This window comes from Puntigrus tetrazona, chromosome 11, assembly GCF_018831695.1.
Source record: "Puntigrus tetrazona isolate hp1 chromosome 11, ASM1883169v1, whole genome shotgun sequence".
Taxonomy (NCBI): domain Eukaryota; kingdom Metazoa; phylum Chordata; class Actinopteri; order Cypriniformes; family Cyprinidae; genus Puntigrus; species Puntigrus tetrazona.
The window spans coordinates 15883970-15909804 of NC_056709.1; the positions used below are offsets into that span (position 1 = coordinate 15883970).

The following is a 25835-nucleotide window of genomic DNA, read 5'->3' on the forward strand; positions in this document are numbered from 1 at the left end:
AATTATGCGTTTTGGCTCATAACCTAAAAGTGGCAATTTTAAGAAGCTATAAAAATAAATTCTGTGTGGTATTTTGAGCTAAAACTTTACACACACATTCTGGGACATTAAAGGCTTGTTTTACATCTTGTATAAAGGGGCATATTAGGTCACCTCGAAACATTCCTTCTATCCAAAATATAGTCCATAATCCATCATTTTTATGGACATAATTTATAGTATAATACATAATATAATACATAATTCAATGTGCTGAAGTTGTGGGTTACTGTGATTGTTTTTATCTGCTGTTTGGACTGACGGCACCCATTCACTTCAAATGATCCATCGGTGAGGAAATCATATAATGCTACATTTCTCAAAATCTATTCAGATGAAGACATAAACTTATCAACATCTTGAATGTCCTGGGGGTGAAAACATTTTCATTTTTGGGTGAACCATACCTTTAAGATAAATATAATATTCAGAAATATTCCGAAAGGTTAAAAATGGCCATTACGTATAAGGTGGAACATAATCTATATATAGCCACACATTGCCTAGAAATGTTTGACTGAATTTTGATTACACGTTGACTTTAACTACAATTTGAATGTATTACTCTTGTATTACTTTGCCTGTTCCCTTCATCCTCTAGTCTGCAGAGGGAGCTGCAAAGGCTTGCATTTCATTTCTTAAGCTGTTCAGAACTTTTCAAGGGTACAATGCAGTCAGGATGAGTTATGGCTCAGAGGAACCACAAACTCTCTCTCTTTCTCTCACTAATGGAGGAGCAAAGGAGAACAGCACAGGGCCATGACTAACTGGATACAGCAGACACAGTTAACTGGGGGTCAGGAGGCTTTACTCTCACCGTCCACTTAACAAATGACTGTTGTCACACTACACTCAAAAACACCAATCAACATCTATCTATTTTTGAGTGTTGTGGATCATTTGTGGACATTGCCGATTGACCCACCGTATAATTGTCTTTTTTTCAGCAGTGCATACGTTTTGTCATTTGTGAAGTATTATACACACGTATGCACAATATTTCAGAGACCGTTTACGTTACCAGCCCATTGCCATTTATTTGTTTTAGAAACGGTGGATTCTTAATTATTGTATTTTTTGTAGCGTTTTTAAAAAAACTATTTTAATAAATCAAGACTATGTAACACAAATACATATATTATACTCTACTATTTGTGAGATATTTTGATGCTCACCAAGGCAGCATTTATTAAAAAACAAACAAAAAAAAAACCAACTGTAACATCGTCAGCTATTTTTACAATTTAAATAACTTTTTTACTATGTAAAGCTGAATTTTTGACAGCCATTACTCCAGTCTTAAGTATCACATGATCCTTTATTCTAATATGCTGCTCAAAAATGCATTTATTTATGTACCAAGCTCAATCTTCTAATGAAGTTTTGTAATGTTTTCACTGTTAGTTTTGAGCAATTTAATGCATCCTCATATGTATATCTGTATATATATATATATGTACTGTATATGTATATAATACACACAAACTTTTTAATTGCAAACATTTTGTAAATAGATAATAATAAATAGCTGTCTGAGAATTCTGTGAATGATATGTGCTGTGTGTGTTCTGTGTGTGGTTACCTGTAGGAATGCAGCAATGCCCGGTCAGGCCTTTTCATTCGGAGATAGCAGGAGACTATTCTGGACTCAACAAAGCTGGCAACTTTACAGATGTCTTCATAACCAGCATTAAAAGGTTTCTCAAACACGGAGCCTTTGGAACACAGCTGCGAGAGAAAAGGGAGAAATTTAAGGTAGGCGGCATTAATATAAATGTTGACCAAAATAATCCTGCTCATTACACCGTTGACCAATTGTCAAATAAAATGTAACGAATGTGCCATTTTTAAATGAATGAAAGCAGTTTGAGGGCTTTTTGCACAAACAAATGTCACCGTCGCATTACAAGCATCAGCTTGATGCATTTCTGTGACCCAAACTGAGTAATGCAATAAAAAATAATGTGAAGAATTTCACCTTGAGCACTGGGTATTTTTGAATGTACTGTCAGCTCACCAATGAACATACAGCTTAATTAAAAGGAAGATGTTCTCATCACTTTAAAACGTGTGTATAAATACTCTCTCTCAAAGACCTTTTTCTCATTTGTCCTCATGTATTGTATGACATTTTTACGCAGCGACATGTATGACATTATGACATTAAAATGATATTATTAATCTGAGCTGAGAGAAATAAAAGAAACATCTCAGATCCATTTAAACATGGTCAAAGTCTGTTAATGTGTTATCTAAGTAATAGTGATACCAGGTCAGAAATATGCTTTTAAGAGCATCTGAGCTCCGATATATTATAATCAGTAATTAAATCTCTTCAATATTTGCCTCAGATTAACATTTCATTTAGAAGAATCCGAAATCAATCGGAAATCAATTTAATTTTAACTGCTCATTTGTCCTGTTTTGCTAAGATTACATTTGCCACCATCTAAATTCAGCACTGTTCACATTACTAATACTCAATTTAAAAATAATTATAATAATAACACTATTGAATGCATTTATTTAATTTTTGTTGGCCGAATAAAATCTCATTGACCATATAGTATCCGATGGCAGTGTCACAGTACTTTTATAAATACCTGGTGAATATTTAAAAATTTTTTTTTATATAGTTCAGGCTTTGCGTTCACGGCAATTGATCGAGCCATAAACTGCAAAAATGCCTTTGTAGCTTTTTCTAGTCTTGCTTCCAGCAAAAATATTTAGAAAGCAAATATTATAGTCTTGGTTTTTAAAAAAAAGCAAGCTAAAATGAAGTGAGTTTTTGATTAGAAGAAAGAAAATTACTTGCCATTGGGGTAAGCAAAATAATCTTATTTCAAACAGAAAACAAGGTTATTTTGCTTACCCCATTGGCAGATTATTTTGCTTGTTTCGAGCCAAAACATACTTGATTTTGATAAAAAAAATTTTGTCTATAAAATCCTTCTTGATTTAAGAATTTTTTGATAAATAAAATCAAAGCTAGAAAAGCATAGTGAATATTATATGAATACATACATCGCTTCATTTGCCTTATAATGGTACCTCAAATTGTGTGGTTTGTTAAAAAGTGACACTTTTTTAATTTTTTTTTTTTTATTTAAACCACCCTGAACATCCAAACTGCTCCAACTGCAAATAAAATAACTTTGAACGCCTTAAGATCCTCATAAGCGTGCATGTGCACGTACATTTTCAAACAATCTAGCGCGTAAGTGTATTATATGCACAGATAAAGGTCTGTAGGATGGGCAGCCTGTGGTATCATTTGAATATCGAGTACCTCTAGTGCAGCAGTGAAACGGCTGGCTGCAGTGGCATATTTCTTCTGTTGGTAGTACGAGTTGGCGTCCTGTAAAGCTACATCGAGCCATTTGTCAATTTGAGGCAGAAAGCTGAGATTAGGTCCACTCGGAGGCCCTCCTATTTCAGCCGCTTGACACATTAATTGTGTGGCGGTGGAGGCCAGGGACTTGTGGGTAATGTCCTGTTCGTCACCGAACACTAACTTTGTCTCAGCCTCCATCAGGTCTCTTAGAGAAATGCGAGGGGGCGCGGGAAGGGGGCTTCGTTCATTATTTGCTCCCGCACAGCCATCCGGCGATCCATCTTTTCTTCGGGTGTCATTCTTCTTGCTCCTCTTTGGGGCACCGCTGTCTGTCTTTTTCCCTTTTCTCTTGTTTTGGCCCTTGTCCTCGGGATGGTTTGCCTGGACTGTGGCAGGCGTTGGATGCTCCGTGAGAGCTGTCTGCTGTAGTCCCTGGAGCTCCAGGCTTCCAGTCGAGTTTGCTGTGCTTCTGAAAGACATTTAAAAAGAAGGCAATGGTTCAACCAAGATGCTTTAACTTTACAAAACTGCTTCGGGACAAAATTTGAGTTCATAATTCACACTAATGCATGAGTACAAAAAATCTAAACCCATCCACGTTTGTTTGTTTTTGACTGCTTTGTGTAAATAGTGCTTGATCTGTTCATATTTCTCCCCTAATACAGATGTGACGATCTTTTCACTAAAGAAAACAATATTATGGATGGAGAACTTGTATCTTAGCTGTATTCAATAGTTTGAAGTTAAAAATGCCTTAGTGACGGGTTTATTTTGATTTTGGCTTTGCATTGCTTGCGGATTATTGTGATGTTTTTATCAGACGCTTGAACTGTCATTCTGACGGCACCCATTCGCTGCAGATGATCAGTGTTTTCTAACAGTGTTTTTGTCATTTTTAAATGCTCTTTAAGCTAGGCACAGACTACAGGAGTTTTAGGCTAATTTATCTTTTATAGGACCTTTATGATGTCGTTTATGATGTTTAGCCCAGATTATCTGGTAATGCAAAGTGTTTTCAAATGTAATCTTAACCCTCCTGATCTGCTCAGACACACCTGGTAATATCAAATATACTAGAATTTACATACTAACGTGCAATGTTTTGCATTGACTGTGGATTGTGTGGATTGACTGTGTGATTTCATGAACTCTCATTCTGACGGCACCCATTCACTGCAAAGGATCCATTGTTGAGATGTAAAAAGGTCAGGTTCAAAGTACATTTTCATCTCATTTTCCTATTCCTTTAATGCAACACTTTTTTAGGGACTGTTTGAACATTGCGTGCTTCTCATCCCATTGTACCGCTCTTCCGTGTTTTTTATTTAATTTTCTTTTGTAGGGAAACGTGCACTACGTGTTTCTTCACTGCGCTTGCAGAATTGATAATAAAAGCCAACCAACTTATGATTTACCCCACATGCAGACTGTCCCTTTCCTGCACGGGCTACTCCCCATGAATTCAAACAGCCCAGGATATAAATGCATTTTACATCCCGAGACCTGCTCTCCTCTTACAGACAGAGTACAGACAAGTTCTCAATTCTCTAAGCGGGCTGAAACTTTAATACATTCGCTGCTATTATTCTTCTGTAAGAGCGCTGCTGTTAGTGTACTGTTAGAGAAGTCACTTAAATAATGTAGAGGGCCGGGGTGCTGATTCACTGCCGCTCTTGAAATGTGCTTAGGAAAAGGTCACTGTGACATATACACCTGTTGGCAATAGGCCGAGCTCCTGCTTTAAGAGTAGACTGCAAATTCTTCTAGCTTTATGTGTATGTGTTACTACCATGTGGGGAGAAAGAATGTTTTTGTCCTTTATAAACGCGTTTTAAAATAAGCTCAGACTGCAGGAGTTTTAGGCCGATTTATCTCGTATAGGACCTTGGTCGTTTACGATGTTCATCCCAGATTATCTGATAATGTAAGGTGTTTTAAGATCTAATCTTAACCCCCCGATCTGCTCAGACGCACCTGATTATATCAGATATATTCAAATATTTGATATTTAGGATTTGAATTGATGCACAATGCATCCGTTTTCCTTAAAATATAGAAAAGCGAAGCCAAAATGTCCCATACGGTTGCTGAAATCTTGAGTTTATAATGTCATTTGTGCAGTTGTCATTAGCTAAAACTGCAATATCCACGAAGTCCACGCGAAACTCGCAATCATAATGTTTAAACACATCAGAGTGCTAAAAAAAAAAACACCTAAAAAGATGGAAAGCATCTTTTGGAAAAATTGAGATTAAAATAGATTTTTTTTTAGTTTGGCTGACATCCCATTTATTTACATGGAGAAGGTCACTAGTTGGCGAACAAAATGTTTTTGGCTTAATTTTTTATGACGTGTGCAGCACAAAAACTGGGTAGATATTACCTCAGTGGGTGAGTGTAAATAGCTGCTAGCGCCTAGAGCCGAAGGTGTTGCTAAGCAATGCTAAACAGTTTTTAATGTCTGTAAATCAATTTCAATTTCATACAATTTCATAAACGGTTATGATTTAAAAACTCCTGCAGTCCGAGCCATAGGGCATAAGAATTCTTGTTATATTGGAGATGTGGGCACTAGATATGGATTTAGGACTTTAGTGCCCACTAGGTGGCAATAAATAAATATTAAGCCATTTTTAAACAGTAACTGTTGCTGAATCCTTATTGATGCCTCAGCTGGGGGAAATAATGTCGACTGCTGCCTAATGTAAAATATTTCTGTTTGAGAAGCTTTGCTTTTATCAAGATGTACTTACCTTTGAGTTTTCATGGTGAAAAGTGTATTTTTAAAAGCTTAAAGAATAACATCGTATTACTGACATCACCATACAGTTTGTGGAATTGTGCTGACCAATCAGAGACGAGCACAAGGACTGACTGTTGAAGAGTGCACCGCTCGTCCACTTTTTCAATTCTGGTATTTTTTCCCAGTTAGGAATAAAAAATATCAACCATGCCATCGCAAACCGAAACGGTTGTATTAATGATAAATTGTGTGCTTTGATCGGTTGACATAATTAGCCAAAGCGGCTATATATGATCTATGTGACTAGCGTCAACATTTGAATCAGTTCTTACCCAGCTACTGATGGCCGTACTGCTTAAAATTAAGATAGTTATTAGGACGCGTGAAGATGGCTCTCAACTTCATGCATTTCTCATTCCAGTGAACACATCTCTATCTAGCATCACTGACAGCTTGCAGACAGATGCAGTGCGCTGTCTCAAAGGATAGACTGGCAGTCGCTCAAAACACTGCGTAATAAATTCTCCTAAAGTACTCTAATATATACATTACATATACAGTACGGTAAGCATACACACTAATGTATAGGGGATAGTTGTTTACCAGCTCCCTACTGTCTTTTTAGTTCATCTCTTTCTATGAAATACGTCCGTTTATAAATGAGGCTACATGGCTTGCGGACTACATACATGGTTTTAATCTGCATTTATTAGATTTATAATATTCTTCAATATTCACTGGAAACAAATCTTGGTATCAAGAATCAGTAATTATTACCATCATTACCACTAACGTGTCACAAGTCTCACATCAGCATCTGATAACATGTATAAATAGGCTAAATTACAGATGTGTTAGGAAGGCAATTGTAATTTTCCATTCTTAGGCTGTTGTGACACCTAGTCTGTCAGACCCAATTAATTTAGAAAAGCGTGTCAGTGTCATAAGATTGCCTGAAGTTATTTGATTTTCATTTCTTTCTCTTAAGAACTAGACATGTGCCATTGGAGTGAGAGTTAAATAGTGATCTATTTTCCAGTAATTGCTTACCGAGTCTCTCTACAGTTGTTCATCGATAGGTATGGACTCACTTTATAGCTGTATATAACATTTCCTAATCATTAATCATTTCCGTTCTCCCTCGGCGGCCAGATGAATAGCCATGCTCTTGTTTTGCTGTGTTAAATCTTCATAAGACTGTCCGTTTCGATTAACCTTGACAATGAGCATCGCTCAAACAACACGCCAATTGTTGGTAAGGTGACGATGAGGTAATGTTTTCTTCTGACAATAAAATACTTGTCTCTCATACTCTGCGAAGAGGACAGCAGTCCCTATTGGAATGTCAGCTTTATAAAATAAGACTGTGTGTGTGTGTGTATGGGCTTCAGTGTGTGCGTGTGTTTTTACAGCCTGGGGGGAAATAAACTGTCTGCAGATGCGCCAGAAAATGATAAACCTAGAAGGGACTTCATATGTGCAAAGGGAAAAAGAAAACAACAGTTGAAGTGCTAAAAGAAACCTCAAATATCCCATGATGTTTTTCAAACGAACGGGGCCCAATGGTCATAAGATTAAAACTGATTTGATTTCATACAACGACAGGAGTGTCAATCTTTTAAAAATGGTGCATGTTCTTTAAAAAAAAATCACTTTTTATATTTATTATATTTTTTCTTATGGTTTTGGCTGCTTTTGTACCATTTCCATTAAAGTTTTAAATTGAATGATTCTTTAAAAATGTATAATTATCAAGCAAGTTAACACACACACACACACACACACACACACACACACATATATATATATATATGCTGTATGTGTTTAAAAGTTTTTTGAAATGATCCTAAAATATTCATTTCTGTAATTTTTTTTTACCTATTGTTTGTTGTTTTAAAGAAAGAAATGCAACATTCTAATAATGAATTATTTTAATTAAATTAATCAAAAATTAAAAACATTTAAGTCAGTGAATTAAATTTTTTAAAGGTGATAGATGTTCAAGTGCCACAGAAAGCATGAAAGAACTTTTATTTTAATTACATTTTTTAATAAAGTATTAAGTATAACATTTTTTACATACAGTATTAAGTAATAATGTGCATAACAGGCCTCCTTTAAGTAAAAAAAAATAGTTTAGCCGAACGTAAGGTTAAGATGTGATTCACTGTTGCTATACAAATAAATATATGTCCAGTATTGATTTTCGAACATGTCTGAATCGCTGCATTTGTGTACTTTATCCATCATACACACACACACACAAACACACACATAGACTAAGACAAAGCCAGCGCCTTTCAATTTATTGTGTTCTCCAGCGATAAACTCTACAGACATCGGCGGACGTTGCCTCAGCGTCTGGCCCGGACAATCAGCACTGGATGACAAACACACTCTCTCCTGTTCACCCCCTGATGCATATAAATAGCTGCTTATTCATTTATCCCTCATGTACCGCTCGTACTTTTCACGGCAGACAGCGATTGCGCTCGGTCTCGTCAACAATTTACGAAGACCGCAGACCTGAGTTATTAGTCTGCCGCTAAAGGACGTCTTGAATAGCTTCAATGTGACCACAGTGAAGTGGAACATTCGTAAGAAATTGAGCGGGTCTCTCTCCGCATGTTCTTTTCGTAATTTTAAGAACATTCGGGATTTCTCAGAGAGGCTTCAATTACAAAGCGGTCGCGCTGTCATATACCGCACTTTAAGGAAGAGATATTGCACCACTGTTTTTTGCAGACCGCTTTAATGTTCCCCCCAATCTTTCGCTGTTAATGAGATGTCTCATCCATATTAATCCAGATTATTTCCGGAACCTTGAGAGGCCTGTTTACTCTTTGCTGGTTCAAAGTGAAAATGGAATAGGAAGGCAGTGCTGGGGAGTTAAAAAAAAAAAAGGAAAAAACATGAATAAATAGATTGTTTTGTGACTGAAGTAAGGCTCGGTTTAAAGCGCTTCTGACTAAGAAACGCACTGATGATTAAGTGGGAAGTCTTGACACTGTCACCGCTGTGTCCAGCAGTGTGTTTAGAGGTATTTGTCTCATTTGGCTTGTGTAATTGGATGATTCGTTTGTTTGAATGCGCGGGCCGACAGGATTCCGTTACCGAGCCACGGCCCAACGATGTGAAGAGCTTAGTTAAACAGGCCAACTGTCATAATACATATTGTTGGTTCGCAGAGAGAGTTGCTCGATCACAGCGTTCGCCATCATGCGTCTCTTTTGCTCTTAATTAAAGCATTCTTGCCTCTTTAATATCGTAGAGGAAATAAATGAAAGCAGTGGAGGCGAGAAAGTAAAAACGATTTCGCGAGAACCGATGATATAAATTATGTAACTATCTGGAGATCATTACTGCACACGGTGGCCTGGTTTAAAGGTGTTTTTTTTTTACTCGTGCGCTCAGCCGCGTGCGGTTGGAAATGGAAAAAAAATAATCTGCGGAATTAGTAAATAAATTGCACGAGCTCATTGAAACTCTGGCTTTTTATTTATTTCTATCACCCCCCCCTCTCTCATTCAGGCCCGAAGGCTGAAATCCACTGGGCTGAGCTTCACATTACACCAGTGGACTCTCATTACGCCACTGGAATCTCATAGGCCCGGCTTAAATCATAAACCTTAACTATAAACCTTACACCATGCCAATGCTTAATCTCATCCATATGTCAGCTCATTTATAAGCGGATAAATCAGAGCAGGATAAGTATCTGCTCCCCAGATTAATAGACCTTGGTGAGGAATAAAAGTGGATTAGAAAATGTTTTAGGGCCACATTGAGAGACCCACAATCCTCCACTCCATATATTTTCTCTGCAGGGAAAAGCTTGGTTAAAGCTTCCAATTTTATAGACGGAATGAATGAATAAATTAATTAATTGATGAATCAAATAGAAACCTGCTTATTTTTACATGTTTTTTTTTATTTGACACGTTATTGTTTACTAAATCATATGGAATTTGATTCCAAACCTGTGGATTTTTTTTTATATGTCTCAAAAGGAGGGTGAAAGGTATAATATTTAGGTATAATCTTCTCTGTTCAAGAAATAGTTCACCCAGAAATGAAAGTTTGCTAAAAATGCACTTGCCCTTCAGGGAAATAGTTTTTTCGTTAACGGGATAGATTTGGTGAAATTTAGATTCGGATTGGGACAGGATTTACTCTCCAAAGGATCCTCTGCACTGAATGGGTGCCGTCAGAATGAGAGACCAAACGGCTAATAAAAACATCACAATGTTTGACACAACTACTAATAACCCATAGAGTAATGTCCAAAGCCAAAAGCTGCATGTGTGTTAAGAAACAAATTCGTTATTAAAGCGGATTTAAACCGTTGTTTCCTGTCCTCTTCAAATTTGCTTTCTCCATTGGAAAAAGTAATCTCAGCTGAATTACTGGTTACATTTTGTAAAATACTTATACTTTATTTTTGAGTGACATTAACTCCCATCTTAAGACTAGTTCTAGACAAAAAATGTTTCAACATAAAGAAACTTGCACTGACTGATCTTAAAAGATGGTAAAGCCTTTATTTTATATGGCACACATGCAATGCTTTTTTTTTTCCAAGGCATGTTTATAAAGATTACTTAAATTGTCCTAATTGAACTATGGCCTAATCCTGATTTAGGCTAAGCCCTGTCTATGAAACCAGGCCTAATAGTATTCACAAAATATTAAAAATGAATATTGTTGTCCCACATTAGAGAACCGTCATTAGAGAGAGCTCCATAGGGGATGTTTTAAAGCTTGATTCTACCTTTTGTTTGTGTTTTTGCAGCTATGAACGCTCGTGCGGTGCCTCTGGTGGATCTGGGTGACTAAAAACTAAATTTTCAAAGAGACCGAGTTGGCATTACAAACCTCTTAATGTGCAAATGTGCATGAAAAAACTTCAGAGGACTAGAATAAACAGACACTGAGAGACAGATGGACATTAAAGACAGACAGAGTCTCTGACAGATGGAGGTAGAAAGCGCAGTCACAATCACTTCCATAAGGTGGATGAGTTTTGAGATTTTTTTTTTTTTTTTTTTTTCCCCGTGGAATGAACTTGAGAGTTAAGCAGAGTTAACATTTAAAATGTTTTTTTTTTTATGTCATATTTGTTCATTTTAATCTGACTTAAATGGCATCTGATGTTAGTCAACTAAATCATATTTTAGTTGCTGAGACCGCAAAATTAAACCAAATATTATTTTTTATATAAAATTATACATCAACATCTGATGACAGGTCAAAGCTATCCTTGTGAAATCCTGAGCGTATGCATATACTGTGTAGTATTTTGATTTTGTTGATGTGACAAACTTCTTTTACTTAAAGATATTTTACTAAAGGGAAACACAGCATATTTACGTGCAAATATGACGTTTCTCTGTGCAAGGCAAACGTTTGCAAGCAGAAAATTACAATTTGTGGAGGGGATGGCAATATAATAGTCTTTAGAATTTACAAGGTGAAAGGAAATGTTTCCCGTATCTGTTGTTGTTGTTGATGTCAACATACTGTAGTGCAAAGAATGTTGGAAATTACATCAAAAATAGCAAGCTTTGCATAACATGCCCTCAAAATCTTGTTGAACAAAACATAACCCAAACTTCGTTAAATTTAAGTCGGTCCTCCTGAAGCAAGATAATTGACTAAGTTTGTGCGTGTGGAATTATTTAGTGCAACAATGCACCATAAAGGCCAAAACATGGCCTTGAGAATTGGCTGAGGTTCTGGTGTGGGCAGGGTTGAAAGCGGTGCAGACATTTCTCAACTTTTGGCCCTGACTATATAGATGGCCAGCACATACATATTCTAAAGGTCTTGATGAGATAGGATCGATTATAGAAGAGCTTGGCAGCAGAGTTTTTGAATTCCAAATTGTGCTCTTATACAATAGTTGGAATTTGATAGCTGATAATTCAGTGTACGCTCTTTATCAATATTGAACCATTGCAGATTAAATTATAGAAAATGTAAGAATATTATATGTATATTCTGGACACCGGATGTCAAGGATAGGAATACCAGTGAATTTTGATCTTGTGGGGACATTTCTTTTTAGTTCCCCTTGATGATTTTCTCAGTATTTAGATTTTTTGGCACTCTCAGATTCAAATAGTTGTATCTTGGTCAAATATTGTCCTATAACACACCATACATCAATGGAAAGCTTATTTATTCTGATGCACAAATTTATTCTAAGATGACTATATTTGATAATGCTAATGGGAACTAAGCTAAAATCCAAGGTCAACACACACTTTCTCACACACACACACACACACACACACACACACACACACACACACACACACACACACACACACACACACACATACATATATATATATATATATATATATATATATATATATATATATATGTGTGTGTGTGTGTGTGTGTGTGTGTGTGTGTGTGTGTGTATAAAAGCACCTCTCAAGATATCAGACCATATGAAACAAATAAACAAGTAAATAAACACTTAAAGATATACGCATATTTAGTGGCCTACAGTAATAAAAAAAAATCCCCATATGCATGATGTTTCCACAAATTCACATTTTTCCGACAACAGTACTGTTTTTAAAAACTTGCACTTTGAACCGCCACCAGTTTTTTGGTTAAAAATGTTTTTCTGTAAACATCTGTATTTATTTGTGCATTTGCGCATTGCAAATGGTTGGCAATGGTTGGCTGGATTTTTAATTCCATATTGTGTCCAACACAATAGGTGGAATTTGATAGCTGATAATTCAGCGTCTGCTCTTTAGAATGAAATAATCCGGTCTGTGTCTGATCCTGGATTTGTCACCGGATCTGTTTTCCAGCCGAGCGAAATTACAACAATAGTAAACACGGGAAGGGAAAGTAGGTGGCTCGTGGGCGAAAAAAAGGAGACACTTCACGGAGAAAGAGAGCGGGATAAAGGCAGAGAATCGTGTTTAAAGCGAGAGACAAAGTGAGAGAATGATAGAGTGAAAGACAAGAGGACAAAGAGAGTTCAAGAGAGAGAGGGACTGCAAGTGCGCTCTGATTGTGATGTCAGGGTGGATGGGGCATTCATCATCCTCTCTGTAGATTGGGGAGGGTGCCACAGAGGGACTGACAGCGCTGAGGCTTCTGTCAGAGTTATAGATAGAGCTGTAGTGCTGCTGAGCTCCACGCTGGAGCGGTGAACAACGCTCTCTCTGGGCCTCCTGAGGAACGCTAATTACTGGCATGTTAAATGACTCTATAGGCCAATTCACCGGTGCAGTAATGGATTGGGGTGGTGTGCTCGCGATTGAGACTCTTCCATCATTACTGAAGATCATGGAGGAAATTGCTTATCGGGTCTGTGAAGCTATAGCGTCATCTAAGGTTACCCGGACGGTGTTACTATATTTGATAATGCTAATGGGAACTAAGCTAAAATGCAATTCAACACATGCTTTCCTCTTGTTAGGCGAGGTAACTCGATAAAATTGGAAAGTGGACAGGAACCGCTGAGGAAAATGCTCAATCTTCCTGTCGTGTACAGTTTTCGGGGTGTTACTTTGAAACTGTGGCATCAAGTAATATTAAAATAGCTCCTATGGAAATAGCTATTAACAAAAAAATGACAAAATAATTAAGGAGGCAATGTCTATGTTAATTAATCAATTTAATGCTTTAAATCTGAACCAATGAATATAAAATGATTAAAAAATGAAATGAGAGAAAACAAGAGGAACTTAAATTGTATAATAATTATCTTCAGTGGATTGAATCACAAAAACTTTTCGTGTGGATTGCTTGTGGATTATTGTGATGTTTCATCAGCTGTTTAGACCCTAATTCTGACGGCACACATTCACTGCAGAGTAGGGATGTGCGGATATCGGCATCGACCGGATAGGAAAAATTAGGCCGATATGTCTTGCCGGTAAAAGGCATGGATTAACTCACATGTGCTCGGCCTTCATCTGGTCCTAATGCCCGCTCTGTAAGGGGTTTTACGTTGTTGGTCTACCTCTAATGAAATGAAAGTAAAATACACAAATGACATTTCTTATTCAGTATAGCAGTAAACAATGTCATAAGTATGGTAAGGTTAATACGTCATCTTCTATAAAAAAAGAAAAAAAGATTTATGATTTAAAAAATTCAATGTACTTTTACTATAAATGAGCTTTGTTATTGTTGTAAATCTAACAATTAAGTTTAACAAAAAAAATAACCAAAATGAAAAATAACGAGCTTATAATTTACACACAGGAGAGACTTGGTGTTGTTTCCAAACATAATAAAATATATCGGTATCAGCTATCGAAAGTGAGTCTGCCGGCATATCAAATATTGGCTAAATACAATATCGCGATGAGCAAGCGATGTAGAGTTATATGCTATATTTCTCCAAATCTGAACACTACAGTATCTGATTAATCTGAATACTACAGCATGCATCTGCATTACAAGATTGATACCGCAAGAGTGCAATGAGGTTGATAAGGAAATGGATCGACATCGCTGCCTATACAAATGACAGCGGGTATTACATGCAGTGTTATCCCCTATCCTTCCCCTCCTGCTAATGATGCTTACTGTTACGCCAACCGGATCCGGCCGTGACGTGTTCAGTATTCAGTACCGCTGGTGTTCTTGAGTGCACATCAAGGAATGTCTAAGGAAGCTTTAATTGTGATTCATGCATATGTATTTTTATATACATAGTGCCCTGTTGGTATTCAGGTCCTTTCAGGCATTAAATCACACTGTCTGTCATTTCTCTCATGCATGGTTTAACAGCCAAAACAGAGTGATGAGCTTCTGATTGGCCCTTATGCCTCGCGTTCATTTTAATGAAACCCACACCATTGTGCAGCCATGAGCAGTGAAGAGACATATTTCACCCTGACACACAGCACTCCGCTCTCACAATTCACTTATTTCTAACTGCTTTACACCAGACAGATGGGTACATAAATTTCCCCACGCAGCAAATATAAATACCAATAACAATAAATGCTGTTTTGAAAATGAAGGACCTCGCGAGAACGCGCACGACGTCACGCTCGCCGTGTGTGTCGACTTCCGAAGCCGGAGCGCTCGCGTAAAAGAATCAATACCTCAACAGTCTGATTCATCTCGTCTTTCAGATTCGCTCCTGGTCGTGTTTGAAAACTTTCCTTTTTGCTTTCCGGAGAGGAAATATAAACTCTAGTAGGATAAAACTGTCAAACGAGCCTTGCCAACTGTATATCCTTAAATAAAACCCATTTGCCAAACAAGGTAGTTTACTGCTCTGTGTGGGTTGTAATCTGCGGACTAGAAAACATGCCCGCCAAGTTGTTGCCTTTAATATTTCCAAGTAAAAATAAAAAATATTACAACTCATGCCTTAACCTTGACAAGTAGCTTTAGAGTTTACAATAAGCATCTGCCTTTTCCTCCCTTTTTATATATATATATATATATATATATATATATATATATATATTTTATCACTCACTTTTGCATCTGTAATGTGGTAATTATGCTGTGCTTATAATTTACATGCAAAACTAGTGTAAATGGTATAGTTAATGGCAGCTGGATGTAATCACTGAATATGGTTGCATGTGTGAAGGTCAGATACTAGAATGAATGAGGAAGAAGAATAAAAAAAGGTCACATAGATGCTGGATGCTTCACGTCATAATTGGATGCATTTAAACTCAAAATTATACTTTCACATTTCATTATCCTTGCGAATAACAAAAGTGAACACCGTTCAGCGGTTTCTATGGGCACGGAGAACATTGAGCGAATTCATTTCTCGTTGTTCTTTTTTGATGAGCACTTCTGACCCTTATCAATCAGCCGTTTAATTGAATTTCATCGAGCAAACTCATCAGACTATCGATTCCTGACCTTTAGCACAGCACCTTTGACTCTGCTACTGGACACTGGACGGCGTGAGACGGAAGAATAAGAACCCGTGTGCATCTAGCCATTGAACGTTTAATAAAGGATGGTTTGTTCAGAACAGCCGATATCTTGGTTTCGCACCTAGATCGCACGTGCATTTATACGCGTCAGGACATAGTTAATCTTCTAATGAGAGCTGAGATGTGATATGTTAAGTGACAGCTTGCTGACTTTTCTCGCTTATTGATACCAAAGGGCAGAATATGGATTTGGTTGATATGTCATTCAGAATAATGGCCGATCATTATGGGCACCACCTTAATTTTCACACAAGAGCTGCATGAGGAATGTATTTATTTATTTGCATAAATATATTAATATGCATATACATTTTAATGTATTTATTTACTGTTTATTTTAGAATAACTATTAAAAGACAATGTGTTTACTGTTTATTTAATACTTAGAGTATAAAAATAATATAGATTATAAAATGCATATATTTTTTTTCTCTCAAAATAAATGGTTTATACATAAATTAATATGATTATTTTTTGTAATATTCAATAGGAACCTAAAATGGGATCTAAATTTGCTTTCATTTTTTTCAATAGTTGAATTACCCTAATACATTAATTAATACCAACAAAATTAAAGTGTTAAAACAGCTCTGTAATGTAACGGCTGCATGATAGCACTTTTATATTATATTAAAACTAGAGAATGTTTTAACATCATAAAGTCATTCGTGCCCAAAATGATTAAAATGCCCCCAAGAATGACAATTATCAGCAAAGCTGTACTGAGAATACAATATTATACCCATTAACCTATATTATCACAGCCTTTTGCTTTATTAAACATCCTGTGCGTCATTGCCTCATCTACGCAGATCTTTCTGCAGAAGCCCTTTCTTGGAAGGAGGGAGAGATGCCGTGCTCATCAGAAGCGTCGTTTTCTGGAATGAGTCGCAAACTCAACGCATCGTTTATTGTTTCATAGCCGTCCACGGAGCGTAGGAACGACACCGGGCGACTGTTAACGCCAGATGCGAGTTGGAACATCCGGACACAATCTCTCACCGACACCAACATCGACAGCCGGAGCGCCGAAACTTTAGACGGAAACGACGGTTTGAACTGAGACTCGGCGAGAACATGTGAACTCGCCCTCGTGGATGTTTGACGGGATTTTTTTATTTTTAAAAAGATCGACGTCCTCTCGCCTGCTCCTCTCTCGTGCCGGAGCTCATTTGCATCAACATCACGAGTCTGTCAACATCGCGTACGTTTGGGATTTTTGCCGAGCTCACTGAATTTCTTTCAGACACTCGAAGGATTTAATCGTCCACGAATGTAATATTTGGACGAAGACCAACGTCGCTCTCTCTTAACTAACAGCGGAGAGGTAGGTTTGGGCATCGATGTGTTTTAGCATTTATGTCGCCATAACCGTATTCATATAAAACCGCGCTGTTGAAGTTAAGGAGTTATTCAAAGCGATGCTAAATTAATTTGCTGATATCTCGTGCTGAATGCAAACTTGTGATTACATTTTTAGTAGGCTACTTTTAATTTGCTGCATTCATTGCCTTCTAGTCTGTAGCAGAACGATGGTATTTTCCGATTTAAACAAAATAGATACACAAATAAGTGTACATTAACAACCGTTCGCGTTTCACTTTCAGATTTTTTATACAGTTTAGCCCATATAGCAACTAGTCAGTTGCATTGATTTATAACGAGCCTTAAGTAGACCGTAACGCAGTTTGTATTTGTCTTATTTCAAGGTATAAAAGTTCAGTTTAACACCGTAACAGTTCTCACTGATTCATAAGTATTTTTGATTCACTTTAAAGAACCGATTCATAGGAATCGTTCGTTTAGGAACCTGACTGCACTGTGCGCGCTCGTTTTGATTCACTTTAAAGGACCTGTTCATAAGAGTCGCTCAATCGTTCGGAATTGCACTGCGGAGTTTTGTTTAGTTTTTGGATTAACTCAAAGGAACCGACTCAGAAATCGGCCACAAGTCAAAAGAATCGTTAGCGTTTTCGCGCGAAATTAAAACAGGAAGAAGCATTTCCTTTTTTGGCTTTTGTGCTTTTAACTGATACCGAGAAGAACGCCGGCGGTCGCTGTCCATGGTAGCCTACATTAAAGAGCCCAGTGTGGACATGGTGAAAGATAGGCTTGAACGCTAAACTCGGTTGTTTCTTTGGCTGACACAGGTGAGGTTTCTCCTCACAGCAGACCTCAGAGGCTTTCCTCTCCCTCACCACCCTCCCCTAGAGTTTTACTCCTGTAGATGGCAGTGTAAATCAAATATTTACGCTCAATTTGACGAGTCGTCGTGATGAGTTCCTGTCAGGTCGCTTGTAAAGTAAACCATCATTGCGGAATAATATGCAAAATTATTCTTTCTGGCACGAAGAGAACCGCAATCACGTAATTGTATCCTCCGGTAGCGTGGGATCGTTTCAGGTCATTCTCGAAGAAATTATTTATCTTTGAAACAGTAAAAGCAAGCCACCCTTGAACTAGATGTCGTTTCCCTTTGCACAAGCCTGTTCCTGGTTATTTATCCACTTCTGTTAAATGACTAATGAAAGGTACTGCTTTATTTGAGTACTTTAAGAATGCTTTAAGTGGTATTTATGTCCATGCAGAGAATAGATGGAATAGATTTGGAATATATTGAACAGATAGTGAGTAATAATACATGCTTTTACAGTATATTCATGTAGTTCTAAAAGGAACTTTATGGTCTAATGTATACCTTTATGTCTTCATATACCGCATGCATTAAGTATTTGGACATTATAACCTGCAGTGTGTTATGAAATGTGGCAATGTGTGCCTTTATAATTTGTTTGCAGGCCCATATTTTGTGTAATACATAAGGCAAGAAGTATTTGGATTCTTGTTTGGATGCATTACTCACAAATCACAAAAAAATAATTCTAAATTTCAGATAAACTACATTTCTTTTCCTATGATGAACAACACCTTTGCTTATTCTGTTAGGACACCTATGTGAGCCCAGGGGTAACAGGATTCTGTAAAATTGAATAAAGATCACCTTGAGCCTGTTCTATTCGAAGTGCCGAAAAATGTGTCAGAAAGGTGAAGTTTGTTCTTAGAAATAGTAATAGCAATGTTTTATTTGGTTCAGCGTTGTGTGCTTGTTTGTCTGTGTTTGGTGCACTAGAGCTATGTTAATGTGCTCATGGTTCTGACCCCAGTGCCCTCTTCGCTTGAGGTTTCAGAGATCAAAGCCTGAGCAGCAGACAGCTCCTCCTCCACTTTTGACTAATAATGTCTGAGAGCACTTGTTTCGTACAGAACATCAGCATCATCACATAAATGATCCCAGAGTGAACAGCTGGGCTGCCTTAATACCTTACCTTACCACTAGTCACTGGATCAGCCCTTCTGGTCAGAACGGTGTCCCAGTTGGAGGAAAAAAAAAAATTATATATATACACACACACACACACACACACACACACACATATATATATATATATATATATATATATATATATATATATATATATATATATATATATATATATATATATATATACACACACACACACACACACACACATATATATATATATATATATATATATATATATATATATATATATATATATATATATATATATATACACACACACACATATGTATATATATATGTGTGTGTGTGTGTGTGTGTGTATGTGTGTATAAATATATACAGTACACACACACAACATGTAAACAAAATATATGGTCTCTGTATTGTTATTAATGCGGGGCAATGATTAATTATCATTAATCGCATCAAAAATAAAAGTAGTTTATATTATATGCGTGTGTGCATACTGTATGTATTTATAATTTATCATTTATTTTTATTCAACATTTTTTTATTATTACTATTTAGCTGCCAAATTAATATATAATTCATAAATTCTGTACTGCCGGCAATATTGCATTTTATAAATGCAGTGCAGCTTTATGTAACTTGTGAGAAAAGTCACAGATGGGAAGGCAGAAAGAAAAGAAGTTGCAGAAATTGAAGTGAGAGGTTGTGAGGTTCGGAGGTTCTGATAATACACTGATAAAATAAGCCAGTGTACTTGTTTAAGGTTGCGGCTGAAGGTCAGCGCGGTACAGTGCAGAAAAGCAGTAATAGGTGGTCTTGGGATAAAGAAGCGGCTCCGTAGTGTACATGGCATGCCTAAACATTCACGAATCCCGCTTCACAGTGAATGCTGCTCGTCTCTGTATTAGGAGACGCTCTTGCAAGACTGGATGCCCAAAGGCAAAGCACGCTAATCTAAACAGCAGCTTGTTTGTCTTGGAAAGGGTCACTGCTTCTCGTCTCATTTAAACAACAATTACATTCCCTGTCCAGAACACAGTATGCTGATTAAAGCGCAGCTGTTTCATACACAGACACTTCTGCTTGTTCGTGCGTCTTAAAGGAGTAGTTCACCTAAACATAATAAAATCGGCGTCATTTACTCGCCCTCATTTCGTTTCGAGTTTCTTTCTTATGTCGAACACCGAAGAAGATGAGAAGAGTTCATCTGCGTTATTATCAAGAATTAGGTTAGATTGTTTTGATTAAGTAATAATAACTTAAATACAAGTAATTTACACAATTAAAGTTCATTTTTGACTGCATTGAAACTGCAATTAGGACTTTCAACCCATTGGCTACCATTGAAGTCCACTGTATGGAGTGAAATCCTGGAATACTTTCCTTGAAAACTTAATTCCTTTTCACCTGAAGAAAGAAAGGCGCATCCTAGACGCCATGGGGGTCCCATCCTCAAAGTTATCAACTTTAGATGGAGAAACATCGTCTATAGCTTCGTTTACATTCAACAGAAGAAAGAAACTCCTCCAGGTTCAGAAGAACCCGAAAGTGAGTAAATGATGACCATTTTCATTTTCGGACGATCTGTCGCTTTAACTCGCACAAATCTCTTTCCTGTCTTTAAGAAGACCTCGGCAGAAGATCTGCGAGGGACATGGTAGGCGAACGTGTTTCTTAGAGACAAGGCTGGAGTGTGAATGTCATCTTTCCGGTCTCTCTTTCTCTCATAGTGGCATGAAAGTGTCCTGCCCACTCACCATGGCTGACTAATAGTGAGTGGCTGCCAGTCTGTTGGACAGGTTGTGGCCAGTCACTGAAACATTTAATAGCTCATATTCCTTTTCGCTGTGCCTGCCCACACAGCACATGTTATAGAGCTCTCATCGGCAGGACCGCTGGTAAATACAAGCGGGGCGAAAACAAATGACCACGGATGACGCGCGTTTGACGGCATGGACGCGTGACGGAATACGTGTGGTGCCTTGTAGTTTGAGTATTGCTCTTTCGGCCGTTTTTTGAGACTTGTGGTTTAGGAGTAAGTGCAGAGGCACGCAGGGGATATTTAACATGGTCATCACAATTGATTTCTTCCCAGAACCGAGTCGTTTCTTGCTTTATGTTTTGCTTTGACTGCTCTTTCCCATGGTCCACTGGGGGCTGGTTTTGCAGGTAGTTTGGAGGCGTGTGTGGTTTTGGGGGAGCGGGGGACATTCGTAACATGGTAGTTTCTGAGTGAGTATAAGGGTACTTCTCACTTCATCTTTCCTTTTTTGAATCTAAAAAGATCAGATTTTTTTTTTACTTAAACATTTAAATAAAAAAATAGTGTGATATACCACATTGGTTTATAATAATAATAATAATAATAATAATAATAGTGTTATTACTATGATTTATGTTTTAGTATAATCTAGTTGTGGCATAATCTTTTGTGTTTTTGAAGCTAAAAATATTTTTTATCGAAGATCATACTACATTAACTTGAATTAAATTGTGAATGCTTTGATTATAATTGGTTTGATATAGCGTAATAAAAATAAATATGAAAATGTAATAATATATTTATAAAAATATAAGAAATACTTTAGTCAGCAAATCTATTATTATTATTATTATTATTATTGATTGCTGTATACATTAAGTATAGTTGATAGAAAAATAAAATAAATTAAAATGAGAAATCTTTACAATTACAATACATGAATTTGAATTATTTTGTGTTTTTATATAAAAATTTGTGCTGTCAAACAATTAAACGATCAAAATAAAAGCTTTTACGTATGTGTGTGTTCTTTTACTTATGTATATATAAAAACACACATTCAGTATATATTTAGAAAATATTTGTCATATATTATATTTGTTATATATTATTTAGAAATAATGTATATACATTTCTATATTTATATAATATTTTATATTCTATATAAAAATATTTAGTGTACAAACAACATATTTTTCTTAAATATATGCATGTTTTTATTTACATAATGAAATATACAATAATACACACTATATATATATATATATATATATATATATATGTAAGCAAAAACATATTTTGTGTGCAACTAATCGTTTCATATCACGATAGAAAATAAAAATATAGACTTGAAGCATTAGACTTTTACTCTAAGCTTCAATTAAAATTGGTCTGTTATGAAATAATGAAAATAGAAAATATTAATTATATATACCAATACTACTAGTACTAATATACTACTGCTACTACTAATGTATTATTGTTGTTTTTATTATTATTGTTTATTAATATTTAAAAAAATAAAATAAAAACTGTTTAAAATGAAACCAATATTTTACAAAGTCTCATATAAACAGTCTCTTTATTTTTGTGAAAGCATCTCCTTCAGGGACACTAATTTAATTGTTCCCTCCATAAACGGTTTAAACGAGATGACCGCCATCTATTCGCTGACAGATTTTTGGGTCCTCCACCGTGAGGATGACATGCAGGCCAGCTGGAGCTCATTACAAGTTGCAGACAGGCCGGATAAACTCCTCGATCGCTTGTGGGATTCCAGCGCTCTCCGAGGATGGAGGGAATTTACATCTTTGCGCGCCGTAATTGGTGTCGTGTCTCATTATAGCGACTGCGCCTTTTGGATTTTTCATTGAGTTTCATTTACTATCCCTCCATAGGCTGAAGAACATTACAGGCGCATTAGCGCAGACACACACACACACACACACACACACACACATGCGGTCCTCCTCCGTTATTCCTGGCATGAAACATAGCAATTAGCGCATTACTAAGTTCACCATCAGGAGGATTGAATGAGGTGAGAGAAGCGCCCCCACTGAGCTCTGACTGAATTATGTAACATTACTCTGATGACATTTGGCAATGGCATTTGGCAGCGGCGAGCAAACCCAACAAAAAAAGCCTCATCTCGGGTTGAAACAGACACTAACGTCGGACGCCGCATTGATAACGTTTCGATTTTTTCCCCAGCTTTGAAAAGCAATAGCGCGTCTCTCCTCAGCAGAGGCACGCGGAGCGTGATTTCAGCTATCGTTTGCGCGCGGCCGGCGCGGGACCAGTTGCTTGCTGTAATTTAGTATTTAGGGTTAGGGGTTTGTTCAAATCCCAAAGTCTACGCGAAAGTGTGAGCGATAGCGAAAGAGATGGTTGACTTGGCAAACGCGGCTAATTACTGTATTTATCAAGTGAGATGAAAAAGAACAGTTTCGGTTCCTGGGAGGGAAAACGAGTGAAAATATTTTGCTAAAGTGATTATTGAGCTCCTGCCTGAATTATTAATTATATCCATCTGTACTGACATTTCAGCTGCGGTGTGGAGATCTGAAGAAAGATTTATTGAAAACATAATTTCTCCTTTGCAGTTACGCAGAAACATGCAATTTCTAGCAACCCTACATGACTACTTATGCACTGAGTAGAATGTCCACTGAATGCATAATGTGCCTGTAGTTTTTCTTATGAAGAAAGCTGTTTGCTCGAGTGTTTATGATTATAGTATATGAAAGTCTAGATTTGAATATCTGCTGTATTAACCATTGAAGTATTTTACCTGTATATGTGTATATACTTGTACTTATACTATATGTGTGTGTGTGTGTGTGTGTGTGTACTATATATCTTAAATGTATAAAAAGTACTTAAATTACTTAATGCACTGTGAACTAACATTGATAAACAGTGAACGACTGTATTTTGAACTAACATTAACAAAGATGAATAAATACTGTAATAAATGTATTGTTCATGTTAGTTAATACATTAACTAATGTTAACAAATAACACCTTATTGTAAAGTGTTACCACACCACATGAATCACATTCAAAATAAAGGTAAATATTTCCAAAATACATACATATATATATATATATATATATATATATATATATATATATATATATATATATATATATATATATGCACCTACACACACAGTATATATAAAAGCTAAGTAAATGAAACAATGTTGTATTATATTTCAAATTTATATTAAATATAAATATATTTCATAACTAAATAGTTGTATCAAATATATACATGTGTGTGAGTATTATATATATATATATATATATATATATATATATATATATATATATATATATATATATATAGTATATAAGCAATTTTTTTAAAAACACAATTTTGAATATGATTAATCAAAATTAGTTTCACAGCGAAAATACATGAAACATGAAAAATACACAATGTTAATATCTTTAAACTAATAGATATATATATATATATATATATATATATATATATATATATATATATCCATTGTAGAGAAAAGAGAATATCAGGAAATGTTCTCTGTATCTCTGAATGTTCATTTCAATTATAGGCTTGAGATATTTGCTTTGCTTCCAAGTGTTTGTGTGAGCATTAGAGCATGTTGTGCTCGAGTGTGTGATTTATTTGCTCTTCTATAATGCTGGTCTTTGGTGCCAAAAGGACAGTGACGGCCGAACGCAGAGTCCAGTGCTGTATCAGTGCGCTGTCCTCCAGCTTCAGCCCCCTCCTCCTCCTGCTGTGTGTGTGTCTGTGTGTTTGTAAGCCGTTGGACTGTGACCGTATTGAAGGGACATTGAGAAATCTTGACCTTTCTGCCTTGAATCCCTGCATTCCGTCAAGCAGACCGGCTCTTAAAAGCAGGACCGGCCACTACACTAGATTAAACGCATGGCTCGTGAGTAATATGTTACAGTGTGCACGTATACATGGGTCGTAGATCTTTTCATTGGACCACTGTCAAGGTTACTTCTCATCCTCAGCCGCCACAGCACTGCAGACGCTCACATGAAACCGGATCCTAAACACCACTCTAATTTTCCTTTAGTTTTTAATGAATATTTCATTTTTACGTTAATGTTAGAATGCATAATGTAGATTTTTGATTGCTTGCATCTTCGTAAAGTTTGAATGAAATTGTGACAGGTTCTGCTATGAAAGTTGCAGGAGCTACGTATAGTCAGGAGTTTATTTTCATATGCAATAACATGCAAATATATATATATATTTTTTTTGTATTTAGTTAAGAACAAGTTATTTAATATGTTAGTATGTTATCTTTATGGAATGAGTAGGACGTTTTAGAATGAAAAACTATTGCGTTGAACTTAAAAAAAAAAAGTGTATAAACTCTTCCTCGCATTTTATTTAATTAAAAAATGAAAATGAAAATATAATGCCTCCTTTATGATTATTATTGAGCAGAAATTATGCATGCTATACTACAGATGTTTACATTTCATCTGCATGCTATTAGAAAATATTACCTTTAATGAATGCACTATAAATATATGCTAAAATATACATTTATATCATGTGTAAATGAGTAATATATGTGCCAGCTTATTTTATGACTTCAATAACATTACATAACATTAATTAAATGTGTTTGTTTAAACAAGAAGAAAATGTATTTTCTCATTTCATTTATCCTTTATGTTTTTCAGTAAAATTAAGA

The 25835-nt window shown here is 36.2% G+C and overlaps 2 protein-coding genes across 2 annotated transcripts in view; one reads left to right on the top strand and one right to left on the bottom strand.

Moving 5' to 3' along the window:
- The window catches only part of LOC122353772 (spermatogenesis-associated protein 16-like), a 107430-nt gene that overhangs the window by 41809 nt on the left and 39786 nt on the right, over positions 1-25835 (bottom strand). Inside the window, exons 3-4 of the mRNA XM_043251651.1 lie at positions 3329-3842; positions 1622-1767 (exon numbers count right to left, since the gene is read on the bottom strand). Coding sequence (XP_043107586.1) covers positions 1622-1767; positions 3329-3842 — 660 coding nt within the window. The remainder of the gene's footprint in view (positions 1-1621; positions 1768-3328; positions 3843-25835) is intronic.
- nlgn1 (neuroligin 1) overlaps positions 16916-25835 on the top strand; it is a 217895-nt gene continuing 208975 nt past the window's right edge. The window contains exon 1 of the mRNA XM_043252837.1: positions 16916-17396. The gene's annotated coding sequence lies outside the window, so the exon portion shown is untranslated. The remainder of the gene's footprint in view (positions 17397-25835) is intronic.